The sequence below is a fragment of the Fusarium poae genome, chromosome 1, assembly GCF_019609905.1.
Source record: "Fusarium poae strain DAOMC 252244 chromosome 1, whole genome shotgun sequence".
NCBI classification, from domain to species: domain Eukaryota; kingdom Fungi; phylum Ascomycota; class Sordariomycetes; order Hypocreales; family Nectriaceae; genus Fusarium; species Fusarium poae.
This window is the reverse complement of record NC_058399.1, coordinates 7,232,141-7,253,448: the sequence shown is the minus strand read 5'-3', so window position 1 is coordinate 7,253,448 and position 21,308 is coordinate 7,232,141. Positions and strand designations below refer to the sequence as shown.

Below are 21,308 nucleotides of genomic sequence, written 5' to 3'. Positions count from 1 at the left end.
TGATTCACTAACTAAGAAAAGAGTCCTGGAATCTCTGTGATGCATGGTGACTGCTTAAATCAAGATCGAGATAGCAGTAGTCTCGGGTTGCAGAACAGGATACTCGACAGTGCCTTCAGTCTGGGCCTTCGAGTACTTGTCAAACTCAACTCCGGCACTCTTGAGATGACTGTAAAAGTCAGCAGCGGCTTTCTTGATAGCCTTGCAGTTGAACTTTGTGTTCTCCGTTATAGTGCGGTTCTTGTTGACATTGTACAACGACTTGGCGTAGGTGATCAAGTTGTAGTCTTGCTGCACCTTGTAGCTGAGAAGCTCGGGCAATTGGGCAGCCAGAAGCCAGTCTTTCCACTTCATGTCATCGGTACCGATAGGTAGAGCTGCAGTGAGATCCTTCTCCGTGTAGCTCTGTAGGGCCTGGAGATCCTTGGGCAGGGGGGTGCAGAGAGCAGGTGGCTTGGCAGGCACGAAGCTGTAGTAATAGTCCTGGAGATAGTTGACCGCGGTGTGCTGTGGCGAAGCTGTATGGATGCACATGGTGACTGCGTCGATAAGCCCTTCAACGGTAGTGATGGTTGGGAACGAGGGAATCTGGCCATTGGTCTGAATTTCCCTACACCAGTCGCCAATGTAATGATCCTTCTGCACATCATCATCTGACTTGTACTGAGACTCGATGACAGTCTTGACAAAGTTGCGGATGATGCCCCAAAGCAGATACATGTCGTTGGCGTAGGGATAGTTCTTGTACTTGCCACTTTTGTCTCCCTTGATATCAAAGCCACGCTTCTTGAGATCCTCGGGGATGTACTTCTCTTGGAAGTTGAAGTTCTTGTACGACCAATCGACCAGCTTGAAAGCATTGTTGCCTTTAAAATCGGCAGAAGGGCTCGAGGGCCCAAAGCCAGCGATTCTCGCAATGACACCCGGGACCAAGAGCTTGCGTGCGGCGGCGTTCAAGGAAAGGGTCCTGAACCAATGAGGGCTGAGAATCTCGTACAAGAGTTCGCCTTCAGGGATTGTTCGGTTGGTTGCGACGATAATGGCTTCCTCAATCATGTGTGTATCCACAAGATGGGTAGCAACCTCGTGTCTCGCCCAGTCAGCGGTTTGGGCAACAGTCTTGGCGTATCTCCAAGGCCAATCGTCCTTCTCGGCGATATCAGTCACGTCATCTGGAGAGAGTCTTCGGTTGAAGATGGTGATGGACTTTTCCAGTGAGCCTTTGTAGTCGAGTGTGATGGCCAATGGGTGAAGTCGTCCATCCTGGTGGAGTTGAAAGATAACGACTGAGGCGGCAGCGTATCGACTTGTAGTCTTTCCAGTTGGGGTAATGCCCTTGAGTTCGTACACGGTGTTCTGGAAGATTTGTTCCTCGGAAACGCCCGTGGCCTCACGGAAGTAGGAATAGTCTTGAATAAGGATGTCTTTTCCCTCCTTGAGAATTGCCTTGACTTTATCGAGACCTTGCTTCTGAGCTTCATCGATATAAGCCTTGATCTTGTCCGTAGGAGCCGTTTCGATGGTGCTAGGATTGACACCACTGAAGTGTTGCTGGGCAAATCGGGCGTCAGAGTACCAGTCATCGTACTCGCCAATGTTTCGACCCTTCATAATGTCCGCGGCCTTGTTCAGGCCATCCGTGTTGGGAGTGTTGCCATCGGCCGCAGAATCAGATTTAGGGAGTTGAGCCTTGTTGTACTTCTCGACATCGGCAAGAGTAGGTCCCTTGTAGGGAGTATTCTCGTGGTCAATGTCCTTGGGAATGATGAAGGAAACAGCCTGCGCGATCTTGGCTACAAATGCCGTCTCTTGCATATCAAAGATTTGTCCAACTCCCTCTGACCTAGCAGAGCCCTGTTTGCTTTGTCGCTCATCGGGGGGAAGGTTCGACTCATCATTACCATCAACCTTCAAGTGAGGGGGATAACCATCACTCCCATCACTCCACTGATAGATATGCTTCTTGATATCGAGATCTCTCTGAACAGGAAAGATGGGCTCAAAGCCGCGCTTGTCAAAATGGGACACAGCACTATGATGTTGTTAGCAGGTTGAGGTAAATTGCGAGATTTGAGGGTTGCATACGCGTCTTCCAGAATACTGTATATCTCAGTCAGGGCCAATCTGGTACCCTTATAAGTTCCCTTCTTGAGGCCCTCGTCCGCAACGAGGTCTCCGTCCAGGGTTCCGTATGCATTAGTACTGAGTGCAATACCTTGCTTCAGGAGTTCGTTGATAAAGACACCCTTGTCCCATACTTCAAGAGGATCTTGCTCAATGTTGTGCTCGAGTCCAGAGCTCAGGATCGAGTCCAGCTTGGACCTGGGCGGCACAACGTGGCTAGCAACTGCAGACATTGTGTAAAAGTTCACTCAATAACAAGTGTGTGTGGCAAGGTAGAGTAGGATTGGAAAGATGAGATGAATTGTAGAATGGATATTTCACATTTCTAAGTTGGTGACAGCCTCTATATACCAACAATGTCGGGAAACCTCCTGGCTCTTGAATCGCAAACAGGCAACGTAAATTCCAATGTGGCAGAAGAGAGATAGCTTGGCAAATGTGATGTTGACAGGGAAAGACGTAATCATCCCAGTATCAGCTACGAAGAAAGGTGATCAACAGGAAGAGGTACAGTCTTCAAACCAAGAACTCAGGTAAATGCCGCTTAAGCCTCTGACTATCAACAAGAATGCAACTAGACTATTGAGACATGCATTTCAGCTCGCCATAAAGTCTCCAAACTTCTTTACAATCAGCCAACCACGCACAAGTCATTCCGTCAACGACATGTGTGATGTTATGATATCTCACAAGACCAGACTTGCGTGGAAAATCATAGAAATTGTAGAGCATCCTCAGCCAGTAGAATGCTCGACCAAAGGGCTGAGGCTTAGACAAGGCGTTGCGCAATGACATTCTCCACCATGGCGGACTTGGCCGGAATAGTAACTTGTGGTGGAAGCAACTGTTCAGGCAATTCAAACAGAAACTGTTACCTGCTGATGTGAGACATACAAATCCTTGCACTCAGGTCGCTTATAGAAAAGGTAAGCAAATCCGGGTTCTGCCTTTGGTCATCACACTCGTCAAATGTTCCCACCCCACAAGCCATGGCGCTAAAGACTGTTGACGGTCTAATTGCAGTTTAGTTTCTGCCTTGTGGCTAGCTGCCTGGCTAGCTCGGTTAGTTGTAATATTGGGCTGGAAGCCTTAGTGTGAAACATATCACCATATGTGGACATATGTTGCGTGGTATAGGATAACCGGAGAGGTGCCCCCTTAGTATAGTAAGAAGGTGCTTCTATAAGTAAATTTTAATTAGGTTATTTTAAAGTTAATCTATAAAGTAGTTTATTAACTTTTAATTAAATTACTTAAATAATAAAATAAAATACCTTTTTATTTAAAGTCTTTATATAATATAATAAATCTTAATATAAATTTACTTTTTATATTAAAAAATATATTAATATTTATTTACTTAATATATTAATAATATATTATTAATATATTATTAATACTTTATTATATTATCTTATTAGCTTATTTTTTTTTTTTTAAGCCTTAATAATTTAATATTAATTTTATATAGTTTTTATAAAAAGATTTTATTTTAAATAAAAAAAAAATTAATAAATTATTTATATTAAAAATTAAAATAAATAAATTTAATATATTAATAATAGTCTATAAATATATTATATTATAAAGATAATAATATATTAATATTTATAAACTTTAACTAGTTTAATTATATTTATATATTAGAGTTTATAATATAGATAAGAATATTTATTTATAGCTTAATAATACTAAATTAATTAAAATTATTTAAAGAAAGTATAATTTATATTATTCTATATAATATAATATTAAAACCTATTTATAATAAACTAGTTAAATAAGTATATTATAATATATTATTAATATATTATAGATTTAATATTATATAGAGTATATTTATATTAAATAAAAATTAATCTTAAGTTATTTTAAATTAAAGTTAATTTTATTTTATAAGTATAAATATATAAAAATAAAAGTTTATTAATATATAGCCTTTAAATTCTATTAATCTTATTATTATAAAGTTATAAATAATTATTAATTAAAGATATAAGATTTAAAAAGTAAGCTATAAAAATTAACTCTTAAGTAAATAATAATTATATAAATTTAATTTAATTTATAATATATTTATAATATATTATAAATATATTATAAATATATTAATAGTATATTAAATATAATTTAAAAATTATATAAAAATAGAAAATAATTAATATATTAATTATATACTATAGAGTTATATAAGCTTTAGCTTTTTTAATTAATTACTTAGGTATTTATATATTAACTATATATTATAAATATATTATATACTAATTATACTTATAATTAATTACTAATTATTTTATATAGGTTATTTAATATATTAATTAATAAATCTAAATATAATATTAATATTATATCTTAAAGTCTATAGAAATACTTTATATTAATATATTAAAAATAGCTTTATTATTACTTAAGTAATAACTATTTTATCTTTAAATCTATTATATAGTTAATATAATTAAATAGTATAAAGACTATAGTATAATAGATTATTTATATATTATTAATATATTATTAATAGATTATATAGCTATTATATATTTACTATTTAAAAAAGGTTAAATTAAATAAATTCCTTATAATATTATTTTTTAAGCCTTTATATTAAAGACTCTTAATATATTTTATATAATTTTAACCTTTTATAGTAAATATACTTATTTACTTTTTTTATTATTAAAAATATTACTTAATATACTAGCTAATATTAAATAGATATTAATAAAGTTAAAAAAAGCTCTTAAGACCTTAAGTATATATATATTATTAATATATTATATATATACTCTTAATATATTATTAATATAATATATAAATACTTAGCTTTAATTATTAACTATTAAGTAAATCTTTTTTAAATATAAAGCTATAGTTTTATTTAATATTTACTTAAGCCTTATTAATTAAAACTATTTATACTATTTTTTATAATAAAATTAAATTAATTATTTTTCTATTAGTATTTTCTACCTTAGGGTATATTATAAATATATTACTTAATATAAAGATAACCTTAATAATATAAATTAATTAATTTACTATTAATATATTATTAATATATTAATAATATATTATAGTATATCTATATATTCTATTAAATTAAAAATAAATTTCTTATAATTATATTTTATTATTAATAAATTAAGCTATTTAAAAGTTTAAATCTTTAATTATTTTAAATTAATATAAATTTTAAATATATTATTATTAATAATAAGAAAGAGATTATTTAGGCTTTATATTAAGAATATAGAATAATAAGTATATATTCTCTATATATTATTAATATATTAAGTATTTATTAATAATATTTTAGTTATTTCTTTTATTTAAGTAATTATTAAAAAGTAATTTATATATATTTATTTTCTAATATTCTTAAAGGTCTTTAAATATCTATTTAAAAAGATATCTATTTATATTAAATAGTAATATATTTATAAAGAAAGACTTTTTAATATTACTATTAATTAAAATATAAATATAATTACTAATAAATATATTATTAATATATTATTAATATATAATTAATATATAATATAGGTTTTAATTAATATTTCTATAAAAAGGTTAATCTTATAAAAGATAAGCTTAAGTATTTAAAAGAATATCTTAAGCTTTATTATATTTATTATATAAAGGGAATAAATAAGTATTTACTTATATATTATTAATATATTACTAATAAATATACTTAGAAAAGCTATATTATTAAACCTTTAGTAATAATATTAATCTATAGAACTAGATTATATAATATATAATAAATCTACTTAATATAATTACTTATAAAAAGTATAAATAAAGGCTTACTTAATTTATTTAAAGTATATATTAATAATATATTAATAATATATTACTTATATATTATATAGATTACTTATTATTCTTAGACTAAATATAGTATAAAAATTAACCTTAGATTACTTATAGTTTTAATTAAAAATTCTTATCTATAGGTATAAAGTAAGATAATATATTTAATTATATAAATTATATTAAATTTATATATTAAGTATTATATTAGTAAAGTAAGTAATATATTAACTTATTAAAGGTTATTTATAAGTAAGTAATCTTTAATATATTAATAATATATTATTAATATTAAAATATATAACTTATAGTAAATAAAGCTATAAGCTTAAAAATTTAATAATAATATAATAGTATTAATAGTAGTAAGAGTAATAATACTATAGGGCTTAATATAAGTCTAAACCTTATATAAGAATATAAGCTTTAAATAGATAGTAAAAAATTCTTTCTCTTTTATAATATAATAATAAAAATAAGGAAATTATTAATACTAATATTTAAAGCTAATATAATATATAAATTATTCTAATTAACTGCTTATATAATAGTAGCTAATTATTAATAATCTATATAAATATATTTTACTAGGTAAGCTTTAACCTTATAGATAATAGCTCTAGGGCCTTAGCCTATAGAAATAGTAATTAGTATAATAATAAGGAAAAATTAATTATTATACTAGCTAGTAATAAAGAATAAGCTAAAGATCTATATTAATTAATTTCTAATTAAAAAGAGCTTAAAAATATTAAAGTTAATAGTATATATAGTAATAAGCTTAATATTATATTAGCTTAATTTAATTACTAGATCTTAGTTTTTCTATACCTTATTAAATTAAACTATATTAATTAAGTCCTATAGAAAGAAAAGTAACTTAATACCCTATATTAAAAGCTAGATTAAAAGATTAAACTATTAATATAAAAAGGGGTATTTCTAGAGGTAATATAGTTAAGTAATTATATACTCTAGATTATAAACCTAGAGATAATTATTTATACTATAAAGATATTTAAACTATTTAATAGTCTATAATAAATAATTAGCTATTTATCTAGTTATAATAGCTAAGATAATAAGATTAATTAGAATTATTAGAATTTTAAAATATTAGTTTTTTATATAATTATTCTAAGTTTAATAGGAAGTTTTAAGCTTAATTAAGAGTTTCTTTTAAGGATTAGTAAATATTATATAAATATATTATATAATAACTATCTAAGTGAATATAAATAATATACCCTATAATAAGCAGAGTCTTAATAAGTAGTTTTAACTATAGATATTATTAATATATTATTTAGCTATTTAAATTATAATAAATACTTTATTTAAACTTTAAATATTTTAAATTATTATAATAATAATTAAAGCTATAATAATACTTTATTCTAAGTATAAATTAAATAAAGCTAAAGGTAAAAATATAAGTTATATATTATTTATTTATTATTTATATATTAATAATATATAGGGTATACTTTAAATTATAATAGCCTACTTACTAAAGTAATATTAACTTTAGTATTTTAATTACCTAGCTATTTAATAATACTTACTTTTATATTTAAAATATTAATAAGAAATATTAAATCTCTTAGTATTTACCTTAAAGGTAAATTAAAAACTATATAAGTAGATTTATTTAGTATATTAAAGTATATAATATATTTATAATATATTAATAATGTATTACTAATATATTACTTATAGAAAAGGAAGTAATTAATTATAATAATTAATAACTTTTAATAAAATACCTTTTTAGCCTTTTATAGTAATAGCTTTAAAAGTAATTATTACTTTTTTAACTTAAGTTACTATAAGTATAATCCTTAATTTTAAAAATTAGTCTCTTAAATAGATTCTATAGTAATAAAGATAATAAATTAAATTAGTAAAGATCTTAAGTAATACTTAATATATTATTAATTTATTAATAATATATTAGTAATATATTATAAGACTTTACTTTATATTTATAATAATTATTTATTATTAATTAATATATTATTTATATTAAATTATTTAAGTAAAATATAAATATTAATATTAAAGTATTATTAATATAAAGTAATAATTAAAATACTAAGGAAATTAAGCTAATATATTATATATATATTATTAATCCTTTAGCTATTTATTAATAACTCTTAAGCTATATATTTATAATGGGGTTTGAACCCACGACCTTCGAGGGGTTCTCAGCTATACATCGGGACCCGCTCTAGGGGGATTTATCTGAAAATCTCGCAGTCCCTTAGGGAAAGGGACAAGCTTTAGTTTTGCATTAATACAGGTCCTACCTTCAAGAATCTACCTAGCTACCTCTAAGTCCTATTATAATATTATTACCTTATTACTTTATTACTATCTATTAATTAATATATTAAGTAGATATTAATTATTATATTTATACTTTTTTTATAGCTTAATAGTTTTACTTTAATAAAGCTTAAATTATATAAGTATTATTAAAGTTAATAAATAAGTAGACTATTAATATATTAATTATAAATTAATAATATATTAATAATATTTTATTATTCTAATAATACTTATAAACCTATTAAAAAGAAAAATTTAGCTTTTTCTTTATAATAATAAAATTAAGCTAAAAATATTAATAATATATTAATTATAAATAGATAATATATTATTTAGCCTTTATTAATAGATTAATAAAAGTAATCTTTTTTAATTTTAATAATATAAAGATAAATAAGAAAACTTTAAGTAAGCTTTTCTTTATTAATATTTTAAATATATATTAAATATATTATATAAATACTATTAATATATTAATAATATATTAATAATATATTAGTAATTACTTATATTAAGATATAGGTTAATATTTACCTCCTTTATAGCTATAGTATAATTACTTATAGATAATATAGGTATAATAAAAGCTATAGTAAAGGGTATAGTAAAGGGTATAGTAGGTATAATAGTAAGTATAATAGCTATAGTAGGGAGTATAATAGGGGGTATAATAGGGGGTATAATAAATATAATAGTAAGTATAATAGTAAGTATAATAGCTATAGTAAAGAGTATAATAAGCTTAATAATAAAAGAGGGAAATATATTCTTAATTTAAATAGTAATCTATAAGTAATATATTAATAATAAATCTTAAATATATAATTAATATATATATAATATATTAATAAGTTTTTTTACTTTATATTATTTTTATTACTTAAGGGGAAAATAAATAAAAAACTTTTTATTATTATTATTATTTTTATTATTAAAAGATACTTTAATTATTACCTATATAATATATTAATAATAATAAATTAATTAATTAATAATATATTAATAATACTTTTAATTTACTATATTTCTTACTATCTATAGATAAAAAGGCCTTTTTAATAAGTATAATAAAGTAAATACTTTCCTTTAAGCTATTTTATTTAAGCTAGATAATATAATTATTATAGAATTCTAAATAAGTTTTAATTAATATATTATTAATATATAAATAAGATATTAATAATATCTTAAATAGAAAATATATTTTTAATAATAATAAGATTAATAGTAATACTATTATTATAAATAGTTTATATTACTAAGGTATTATAATACCTTTTAATATAAATTTATAGGTTTTAAAAAAGCTTAAGATTATTTTATAATATATTAATTAAAGATTATAAATATATTATTAATATATTAATAGTATTTTATTATATTATATAGCTATTCTACTTATTTAATATTAAGTATATAATAAAAGACTTTACTTTAAGGTAAAATTACTTATTTAAATTAAATATATAATTAATAAATTAATAATATATTATAAATATATTAATAATATATTAGCTATACTTTATTATACTTAAATTTATAGTCTTTAGATTAATATAGCTTATTACTATTTTTATTAATAATATACTTAAGGTAAAAAGAATAATCCTTAAGCTAGTTAAATATAATATATATAAGTATTATAAAGTAATAATTAATAAATAATATATTAATAATAATTCTTTAATAATATATTAATAATAATTCTTTAATAATATATTAATAATTAAATTTAAAAGAATATATAATATATTATTTTAATTATTATAAAAGAAAAATAATAAAGAAATTTTTTTTATAAAAAAAGTAATATAAATTAATTAAAAAAATACTCTATAAAAATATATAATATTAATTAGCTAATTACTTTATAAATTAACTTTAAAATAACTTAATTAAAATTCGCTTATAGAGGCACCTTCTTACTACGCTAAAGGGGCACCTCTCCGGTTATCACATCCCTCATATGTTACTTAGAGCCGCTTTCAGGGACCAGAAGTTCATGAGTGTCTCGATACAATGGTGGAAGAATCTGAATTTCCTTTGCATATTTATCCAATCATCCTGGCAATAGACATATATGTCGGTGAGAATAGGTACTAGAAATGGACTAACGTGTTCTGCGATACAACCTCGGTTCTCAAGTTCGGGTAAGCCGACACAGATCTGACTATGCCTTCGAATCTGCCCTTCCATTGTAAAAACATAATAATTCGATCCAATCAAGTGTCATATGATCATAATCACCTTTTTTCGTATTTGACTTCCCCTACCAATCCTTGTCGATGCCGCAATCACAATCTCATTTTGCTATATCCCTGTCTGATACTCCAGTGTTTCTGCAATGCTATGGAGACAGACTCTTGATCCCTGCTACATACCAAGACTTGGGAGGAGTTTCACACAGCTTCTTCAATTGGCAAATATGTAGTTTACATGGGTCCATCCTAAAAAGATATTCGTTAGTGAGAAGCTCTGCTGTGTTATGGTTAATGAGAAACCTGACTTGAGGCTCCAATTCAGAAGGCGGCGTGGGGACGACGGGTCCAGTGACTTTGTTATCATTCATAGTCGCTTAGACTATTAGTTTGAAAATGTTGAGCTGAAAGTTCTAAGACAGTACATCAATGGGTGTTTCCGCAGACGTTTAATCCATGCAGCGACGTTGCACTGACGCGACCAAAGCTGAGACATTAATGTGTTGTTTTAAGCCTCAGGGCAAGGATCAGCCATTCTGAACTGTTCTCCGTCATAATCTTTCCTCTTAGAGGCTAAAGTCTAGTCTGACGTGTGTTTGTGGCCAGCTGAACCATCTGTGTCGGTGTGATTGGTTATACATGTCACATATCTTGATGGGGAGACCATGCTCAGCCGTACAACGTATCTCATTCCAAACCAGCTGAACCAGATGGCAGTAAGAGCTTCTGGATGAGTCGATCAACTTGGCGGCGGCCGCTCCAAGCTTACTGCCCCTCCCTATTTCTGTAAATTGTTCTTGGAATTTAACAGAGTTGCATGTTCAATTCGATTCACCGCCAGCCTTCCCGTTACTTTCATCCTTGAACTGAAATACCCTTTGGTCCCGCGTATTGGAAACACTGAGCCATACCTAATCACAAGCCATCATCTTCTCATCACAAGTTATTCACAATGTCTATTCAAGTTGTTCCTCAAACTACTATCACCGTCGGCCTTGCCAATGATGCCGCGGATCACAAGTCTAAAGCTTGCTTGAACGCTGTTTGCCATAAGCCGGAGCCATCCAAAGACGAATTACCTCAGCACCTGGTCACTGCGATGCAGGGAATCTTTGGAAAGCATCCTGGCTATCGAACAAGTGAGTTGATAAGAACTTATGTTTCGGAACCGAAACTCATCACCGTACATTATAGCCCATGCCAAAGGTCTTCTCGTAGAAGGAACTTTCACGCCAACTGAGGAAGCCAAGAACCTTTCCACGGCTGCTCACTTCAACAATTCTTCTACCAAGGTTATTGCTCGTTTTTCAGTCGGTGGCGGTTTGCCTCATGTTGCCGATGTAGCCGACGGTGCTACTCCCAAAGGTGTAGCCATCCGCTTCCAGGTAGACGACACCACGCATACTGATCTGATCGCCCACTCCTTTAATGGGTTCGCGACACGAAATGGGGAGGACTTCTTGACCTTCCTCAAGCTCTTTGGGATGGATGGGTATACTGACGCTATGCTCAAGAAGGCAAAGGCCGGAGGCGGAGACTTCTCCAAAGAACAGAAAGAATATGATCAGGCTCACGCTGCCTTTTCGTCCTTCCTTGGAAACCCGGATCACAAGTCAGCTTTGACTTTTGTCCAGTCTGAAAAGCCAAACCCCCACAACTACGGCACCATCACATACTATGAGCCCAACACTCACGTACTTACCAACAAGGATGGCAAAGTCACCAATGTCAGATATCGTCTTGATCCTGCTGATGGAGAGCACCTGTATCCCGCCAAGACTCCAGAGGATAAGCAGAAGTTGGCGCAGCTTGGAAACGACTATCTGGAAGACGATCTCCGAGAGCGATTTCCAAGTAAACCAATCATCATCTCTATTCAGGCACACATTGCAGGTCCTGATGATGTCCTGGACGATGCTACTAAGCCATACCAGAGCAAGGAGTTTGTCACTGTTGGACGATTAGAGATCAACAAGGTCTCGGATGACAACGCTGCGCAGCAGCAAAAGATTTCCTTTCATCCCAACCCAGAGAAGGGTGGTATTGAAGGAATCAAGTCTTCGAACGACCCGTTGATCCAAGCGAGAAAGGGCGTTTATTGGATTAGTTCTGATCAGCGACGACATGAGACACAGTTGGAATAAGGTACTCTTTTTTAGGCAGTCTTGAGTAGATGATGATGCCAATATAAGAACAATCAATGATGATGGGTCTGACACAGTTCATGTTGTTTCACCGTAGGACATATTGTAATTCCTCTCCACCATCTCCCTAATTGTCTTGGTTTTGAATCTCCTCAACGTTTTGTATGTTTTTCCAGGAATCCAGTATATCTTTGAAGTAACTGAGAGGTTTCTGTTGCATGAGGTAAGACAACATGAAACCAATGCGGGAGGCCAGCATAGCAGTGAACCTCTACCTCGACTCCATCATTCTTCATCGCTTCAGCTAGTGCTAAAGCATCGTCGCGCAGAGGGTCAACACCGGCACATTGAATGACTACACACTGTCAGCAGGTGGCTCATATTCTCCGACAAACAAACTTACGGGTAGGTGGAAGACCCTTGAAGGAATCAGCTAGAAGAGGCGAATGTCGATAATCAGGCTTTACTTCGGGAGTATAAGCGTCGTAAAAGGTCTCCATACCCAACGCACTGAGTATGGCATCGTCTTGGTTCTGGATGAAGCTGCCATACTCGTACTTATCTCTGGGAAAGAGCTTTGGGTGACATGATGGTGGAAAGTGTAGCGCTTGAGCAATAACTCCAGTAATACCATCTCTTAGACAGTTCAACGTGAGGGAGGCGGCCTAAAAACGATCAGTGATTGAAGAGTTGGGGTTCGAGGGTTACTAACAAGCTGCCCACCAGCTGAGCCACCACTGATTATGACCTTTTCGGGGTCAATGCCTAGCTTATCTGGATTACTTTTGCACTATAAATCGTAAGCATGCAAATCCTGCAAGTCTAGAATGGCGGCTCAACATACCCAGATGAGACCATCATAACAGTCATTGTATGGTGTTGGGAAGGGATGTTCAGGTGCTCTGGTCATGTTAACAAGATATCCTCCGGCAAGCCAAAGGGAAACTTACTTGCGATAATCGACGCTTACGACGACAATATCAGGATTTGTCGCTGCATAAACATTTTCAACGCCATCAACTTCGTGTCGTCCAAGACACCAGCCCCCGCCATGCATGCGATACATTAGAAGAGCATTCTTGTTCACCTTCCGTGACTTGTAAACCTTGAGCTCGATTTCAGTTCCATCGCGAGTAGGAATATCGATCAGTTCTGTGGTGATGTCTTTGTATCTATCAGGCCCGCCGGGAGGCATGATGGCGTCTAGATCACCAACGACTGCGCGAATGGTTGGAAAGTCAGGGAGACTGTTCATGACTGAACGAGCTTTCCTAATCTCAGAATCTGCTTCTTCGTACTCGGGTGTCTTTTTGGAGAGATGACCATATTTGGGAAGAGGCGTGAAAGGGGCTGAGAGGTCGACATGGTCGCAATTGGCTTTCATGAAACCCATCTTGACTTGCGTGGTGAGTTTTCTGAGTCTTTAGCTGATGGACTGTGAAATCTGGTAACTTGGTTTTTGTAATAAATTTGTATTATACCTGACTATTTTATACTATTTCATCTTTCCTTCGAACGTTAATATTTTCTTTCTACTCCAAGTTCCGGAAAAGCCGTGACAGACTGACGATGCATGATTCATAATGAGCACTACCTGTATCAGTCTAGCGTCAACTCATGACTCGACGCTAGTAGGGATAACCATATTTCTGTCAGGTAATGGCACCGAGTTAAGCAGTACTTAGCGTCACCTAGTAACTTAGTCTTGGACTAAGTACTCCTTAGCAATGATTCTCTGTGACAGGCCTAATTTATTGATATCGGGTAGGTTCTCAAGCATTTCATCAACCACAAATAAAATGCAATGTTATTGATAGCCAAGAGCATTCTTTTCTCATCATGATTCAGATTCTTATCATATGAAAGATTTAGTAGTTATATGTAGACAAAGCCGCCATCACTGAAGCAATGTGAACAGGTGTCAAGGTCATAATTCTACCAACTTGTATGTATTGCTGACTGTAATCTTGATTGATGACCACAATAAACCAGGTTCTTTGCACGTTGTCTTGGCGTAGCTGCTGCCTACAATGGCAATCTCACCATGAAAACTTGTCCAGCTCAAGGAAAAACACGCATCACAATCGCGTCCACTCATCCAATTCATCATAACGTTGCCGACCCACCAAACCTTCTTGCAATGCCCAATTCTTTCAATACTGCAGATGAATATGATATCGTCAACCATCAAGACATAGCATTGGACCCTGAAGTTGTCGCTCAATTGAGGGAATGGCTCGAGCCTACCGATTATCTCGCCGAGTCAGGCGAGTTTCGTCGCCACCTCCTCTCGCAAGCACCAAAAACTGGACTCTGGGTTTGCCAGACAGATAGTTATCTGAAATGGAAAGAATCTCTCCATCATGGAAGTCTCTGGATCAAAGGCGTGCCTGGCGCTGGCAAGTCTGTCATGGCAGCCAGTCTAATTCAGCACCTCAAAGTCACCCAAGACTGCCCAGTCCTTTTCTTCTTCTTTCGGAACATCGTCACCACCAGCTCCTCACCCCGGGCTCTGCTGCAAGATTGGCTTGCCCAGCTACTCCCGTATTCCGCGAAACTACAGTTCGCCATCCAATCTCGACGGCTCACAACCATGTTAGAAGATACATCAGACAACGAACTCATTCAGCTATTCATAGAAGGTATATCTTGCGTACCGAGACTATACTGCGTTGCAGATGCCCTTGACGAGATGGCGACCGACAATACGCCCTTTTTAGAGAAACTCAACAGTCTCGCTACGCATCGACCTGAGACCTTGAAGCTGCTTATAACTAGTCGCCCAGAACAACATCTACAGAAGTCACTTCGAGATTCATCAATTGTGCACATTAGCCTCCAGCAGAGACTCGTAGGTGCAGACATACTCGCTTACCTTCGCCATCGATTTGATATGTCGCCAAAGTCTGATACTAATCGTTATTTCAAGCAAGATATCATCGATATGGTTGTAAGAAAGTCTCAAGATCTGTTCCTTGTTGCCAAATTGACCATGGATCAATTGGAGGAGTCCCTGCCATCTGATACTCCCGTTGATATCGTCGCACTCGAGACGTCTCTCCCAGTCGGTCTCGAGCAGACTTATACCCGCATGCTGGCAAGAAAGCGTGATGAGTCTGGGATAACCATCCATATGCAGCTTACGATATTAGAAGCCATCACTCATGCATCCAGGCCTCTGCGGTTGAATGAGCTTGCAAGTCTCTTGGAATGTGTGTGTCCCAACCTGACAAAACCAAATACATTCAAATCGTTGGTTGCATTGAGCTGTGGCTCTCTGATCGAGGTCCTCGAAGATGAGACTTTGCAAGTAATTCACCACTCTTTTACAGAATTCCTACGGGGGGAGAGTCGCACCGCTTCAACGTCCAAAGCATCTACATTCCCTATCATCGACTCGCTGCAGGCACATCGACGAATGGCTCTAAACTGTCTGGAGTATCTTCAGGCTGGCTCGATGCTCTTGGATATTGAGAGGTCTGGCATGATACCTCTTGATCCGACCATAACATTTATGTCGCCCAGAAACGCTCTTGCTCAGTATGAAAGCAATCACAAAGTCCCACACTTGAAGTCTGTTGAACAGACTGATCCATTTGACTACAGGACTGCTCGACTGCTATATCCGTTTCTTAGCTATGCTGTGGAAAACTGGTCATATCATGCAAGCTTCTATGATGTGCTGGATGATGACTTTATTAAAGCCATCACCAGTTTTGTAGATCCCCAAAACATTCCCTTCTTGCGATGGCTGGTGATTGAATGGGGGACGACTTCATCTCACAAAGATGACACGCATGGGATCCCAACACCTCTCCATCTCGCAGCCTTTGCAGGGCTTTCTGAGTTTGGTTCAAGACTGCTACGACAAAGTGCGTCTCTGTCAGCACTCGATGCTCAAGAACGAACTCCTCTTCACTGGGCAGCTGTGAATGGTCACTTGAAAGTCGCATCCCTCCTTCTACAGTATGGAGCAGATCCTGACGCCGATGATATAAGAGGCCTGAAGCCGATCCATCTTGCAACTCTAAGAGACCGAGTAGAAGTTGTCAACCTCCTGCTTAGAAATGGGGTCAGCCCGGACACAGCCAAGACCAAGGAAAACTACGAAGGCTATAGATGTTGTGCAGAGAGCACGAAAGGAGAGACTGCCATCACCTACGCTAGTCGTGCGGGATGTATCGACACTATCTTAGCTATGGCAACTTTCTGTGATCAGATCATGTTGGGCGAAATGCTGTGTCTGCTGTGCTCATGGAACCGACCAGACGCTGTCGAAGCCCTACTAGACAACTCGCCGGTCTCACCTGATGCAACTTACCGGGATGCGACAGCATTATACTATGCTTGTGGTGCACCTAGCTCCAAATGCGTTCGAATATTGATCAACAGAGGTGCGGACGTCAAGAATGTATCTCGGGTATGCGAGGATAGCAAGACATTCTATAAACACGACCAAGCACCAATTCATCGGCTGGTAAAAGAATGGAGTGACTCCAACGATGTGGAGTGCCGAAAGACTCTGAAGGTTCTGCTCAAAGGCGGCGCTGACATCGATCAGCCCAATGGCGAAGGGACGACTGCTTTACTTGAGGCTGCGACCTATTCTAGGAGCGCCTACAATAAATCTGGCACATGTTTGCCCTCTGTCAAGGCACTCGTTGAAGAGGGTGCAGACGTCCATGGAACCAATCCTCCAGCGGATGATGAAGTTACAACGAGAGAGTGGCCAAGCAGTGTCTTGCACAGAGTCGCTAGCAATAGCCGAGATTTGGAAGTGTTGAAGCTCTTGGTGGATCGTGGATGTGACTTGAACAGCAAGACTCTGCTCGGACAAACAGTACTTTTGAGTGCTATGGATCCCACGTTGCGCAACCACCGACATGAATCAGAGAGTAAGACACGAGCTATTATCGAATATTTACTCGATCAGGGAGCAGATCCTTCGTGCCACGATAATGATGGGAACTCTCCGCTTTCTCATGCCATGTCACTCGGTGCCAGTATATTCAGAATTCTGTTTGCAAAATGTCAGGAGATAGAAGAGAAGAAACGTTGCTGGTTTTCGCTATCCAAACTTCGTCGAAAGGATACAGAAAAGTTCTCGCAGTGCCTGGAAATGTTTCTAGCAGAGGGTTTTGACATTGACACGAAAGATGAGGGTGGTAAAACACTTTATCTGAACTGCTGCCTTCGGGGACCACGTGAAAGGCTCGAAATTCTACAAAACCATGGAGCGAACCCCAGTTTGAAAGATGATGAGGGGAATAATGCGCTGTTTCTTTACTGTCTTTCTGAAAGGAACGACTGTGAAGCGTTCAAACAACTCATCTCTCACGGAGTCAGTCCTCTCGAATCGAACAACCATGGCAATAGCCTTCTCCATCTTATCGCAATGCGGTACAAAACCGACGAGAAGCTCGCACAAATTGTTCACTATCTGATCAGTCTGGGTGTCTCTGTCAGTTCAGCCAACAATGAAGGATCAACCCCCTTGCATTTATACCAAGGAACAGATGGAAGACAACACGCCAATGAGAAGAAAAAGGGTCATCATTTCATTGATGTTCTCCGCAGCAACTGCAACATCGATTTCAGAGTCCTAGACAATAATGGTTACTCGTCCTTCCACATCGCAGCCACGAAATCAGAATCGGAGGTTGCGGTGATGATAGACTGTGGCGTCGATATAAACCTTCTAACTTCGGCTTCTCAAAATGCTCTGCATCTAGCATGCCGTGCCCGCCAGCCAAACATAGTCTGTCAACTATTGACGAGAGGCATCAACCTTGATCAGCAGGATAATCTTGGCAGGACACCACTCTATTACGCTTGTCGGGCAGGCGAAGCAGAATCCATAGCATGGCTACTGCGATATGGCGCTTCTCCTCATTTAAAAGCATCTGATGGTTCAACTGTCCTCCATGCATGTGCAGACGTTGCATCGGAAGAAGGTGTATCGAATAAATTCCATCGAGGTGAATCCTCCGAACGTTCAGGCATACCGGCACCTTGGTATCTGCGGAATTGCAACAGTCCCCCGCCGAAGGGTTTTGAAACAAAATTCTCGCCAGGCCTTCCAAAAATTATTGAGTCTCTCATTGAGTCTGGTGTTGACGTCAGCTGCCGTGACAATTATGGAACAACGGCTCTCGATCTTGCTCTCTTCACAGGATGTTCTGGATTGACCGAGATATTCTATCGGTCTGACAAACTCCTCGAACAAGCTACCAAGCATCTGGAGACTAACAATGACATTTCGGACTTGGTACAAAAGACGCGAAGAAGACTGCGACTCCAGATATCGCTGATGCTTCCGAGACCTTACCTGGATTCTTTGCCTGAAGGCGATCCTGGTTTTACCATACTTCTTGAAAATCCTGGCATTGCCCTCGGTTTATTGTCAACCGACGAAATAACAAAACTCACTATGAAGAGCTTCAAGGCGTCTCCATTATCTACTTCAGTTTATGAGCTACTCGGCCGACTGGTGGAGCCTAGTTCTGTGCAAATCATAGACCACTTGAAAGTTATCGAGAGTATCTCTGAGTTTGTCATCAGCTACAGCATATTCGAAGGTGTCAAGGCCAGACTTGAAGTAGCTATTTCCGAACCCTCATACTGCGGAGACCCTGCTCTGACTGCCCTGGCAATGGCATGTTCGCAGAAGGAATCCAACCTCCTGACTGTGAAAGCGCTCGTCGAAAAGATGAAGGTAGATGTGAATGCCCATTTTGCAAGTGTCCCTGCAAATGCTCGAGGACGACCATACGATATAGTTCCAGGTGGCACAGCTCTCCATACCCTCGCGTCAGCAGAAGGATACTGGCATTTGGAATCTTTGAAGTACCTTCTCGCTCAAGGCGCCCATATCAACGCGATCGATGAGAAGGGAGAGACCCCTCTTCATATTGCTTCCGGCAGACCGGAGTATGGAAAACAAGGTTTATGGAAAATGGAAGCTGTAAAAATCCTTCTCGAACGTGGAGCTGATGTCAACATCCTTAATGGGGGAGGCGAGTCTGCTCTCCACAAGGCATCGTGGGCACCCGATATCATACAGGAGCTTCTCAGGCATGGATCAGACGCTAATAATGGGGTTAGAAGCCCCTTGTTTGATTGTATCCGTGATCAGAACCTCGAAACGATGAATTTGCTTCTCAAATATGGAGCGAACGCTGATGCTATTGGTGAAGAGTGTCAAAGCTGTTATGTTGACATGGCATTGAATAAATCTCGCCTGGTATGCCCTCTTGTCTTTTCGGCATTTTCCTTAACAAACATCTTTGGGTTTATCAATAACCTATCAAATTCCGTTCCATTACTAGTGGCACTCATCCAGCATGGTGCTAATCTATATGTCCCCTTGAATGATGATGAGACTTTGATTCACTTTCTTTTCGAGGACACTGCATACGAAGTTATTGAGGCTCTATTGCAAGAACCTTGTGTATCACGAATCGATTTTAATCGCCGTGACCAACGAGGCAGAACCATCTTAATGGCAGCATGTAGTTGGAGACGAAACCTTCTGGGTTATACATCGAAGTCACGCCAACGGCTCCAGGAAACGAAAAAGAGGATATCTCCGTTGGAGATGTTAAGTCACGGAGCCAACGCCTCTTTGGTGGATGTTTCAGGAAAAACAGCACTGCACCATTTGTTGAACAACCCCGGATATCCCGATCATGTCCTCATCAGTTTCATAAACCGGCAAGAGGTATCTCCTACACTATTTCAGAAGGACAGTGCTGGGAACTCACCATTACATTGCGCTTTGGGCACATTACGTCCAGCAGTTTGTGAAGCTCTATTGGAAAAAGGCGCAGATTTATCAGAACCTGATTCCCAAGGTCGTACAGCCTTGCATTACATTGCATCTCAATGCCTTCTCCAACAACGCCAGCACGTAGATGGATGGCGGTGGTACAATGATCTGCCAGAAGATTTCTTTGGTAGTTGTATCTCTCTCTGGAACAGATGTATTTCCCAAGGTGGGTCAATCAATGCTGTTGATAATGCTGGGAACACACCGTTGCATTCCTATTTGTCAATGCTGGATACTCAAAGAGACGAAGAGGAAGGGTCAATCTGCCATGTAGATCACTACGAGATACTATTTCCAGAGGAGAGTGGGGTTGATGTCTTCGCCGTCAATAAAGCTGGAGAGACGGCACTGCACAAAATTGCATCTCGACCACTCTCCAAGTATTTGGTGGAAGGGCATGACAAGGCTTTGTTTGCGATGATGATGGAGAAGGGGCTGGATCCGTTGAAAGAGGATGCGGAGGGCAGAAGTGCTTTGGATGTTGCGAGTGCTTGTGATAAAGAGGGTATTGTTGGGTTGCTGGCTAGAAAGTAATATTCGATGCTGTATTTCACAGAGAACTTTAGTCTACCATCGCGGTTCGCAAAGCTTCCACAGGTGTGTGCGGACATAACCAACTGCAGCACGACGGCCTGAATACTCTCGTGCAATTGCTAGGGTACACAGTAGAGACATCCCAGCTGCTGGTGACCAATATACAACTACCGTGTAGGATCTAGTGGATACTTTGTCTTATGTAGAAATGAATAAATAATGAATCATTGTGGTTTATCCGCCTTGGGCATCGTGTTGGGCTGTGTATGTGTACAGCATTTATGGGCAGCCACTCGGATGCGAAACATCCAGCCTTACATGTACAAAGCCTAA

General features: G+C 35.8%; 4 protein-coding genes across 4 annotated transcripts; 2 read left to right on the top strand and 2 right to left on the bottom strand.

The window, feature by feature from the left end:
- Window positions 1-54: 54 nt before the first annotated feature.
- FPOAC1_002355 (uncharacterized protein) lies at window positions 55-2,357 on the bottom strand (the record flags this gene model as incomplete). The annotated part of the gene is made up of 2 exons (XM_044846935.1): window positions 55-2,032; window positions 2,086-2,357. The coding sequence occupies 2 exons, from the start codon at window positions 2,355-2,357 to the stop codon at window positions 55-57; spliced, it is 2,250 nt and encodes a 749-aa protein (XP_044712851.1).
- Window positions 2,358-11,421: 9,064 nt separating this feature from the next.
- Window positions 11,422-12,613, top strand: FPOAC1_002354 (uncharacterized protein; the record flags this gene model as incomplete). The annotated part of the gene is made up of 2 exons (XM_044846934.1): window positions 11,422-11,608; window positions 11,664-12,613. The coding sequence occupies 2 exons, from the start codon at window positions 11,422-11,424 to the stop codon at window positions 12,611-12,613; spliced, it is 1,137 nt and encodes a 378-aa protein (XP_044712850.1).
- Window positions 12,614-12,740: 127 nt separating this feature from the next.
- FPOAC1_002353 (uncharacterized protein) lies at window positions 12,741-14,006 on the bottom strand (the record flags this gene model as incomplete). The annotated part of the gene is made up of 6 exons (XM_044846933.1): window positions 12,741-12,824; window positions 12,883-12,968; window positions 13,017-13,278; window positions 13,326-13,403; window positions 13,458-13,515; window positions 13,564-14,006. 6 exons carry the CDS (start codon window positions 14,004-14,006, stop codon window positions 12,741-12,743), a joined length of 1,011 nt encoding a protein of 336 aa, XP_044712849.1.
- Window positions 14,007-14,753: 747 nt separating this feature from the next.
- Window positions 14,754-20,975, top strand: FPOAC1_002352 (uncharacterized protein; the record flags this gene model as incomplete). Its single annotated transcript, XM_044846932.1, has 1 exon — window positions 14,754-20,975. One exon carries the CDS (start codon window positions 14,754-14,756, stop codon window positions 20,973-20,975), a length of 6,222 nt encoding a protein of 2,073 aa, XP_044712848.1.
- Between the last annotated feature and the right edge of the window lie 333 nt (window positions 20,976-21,308).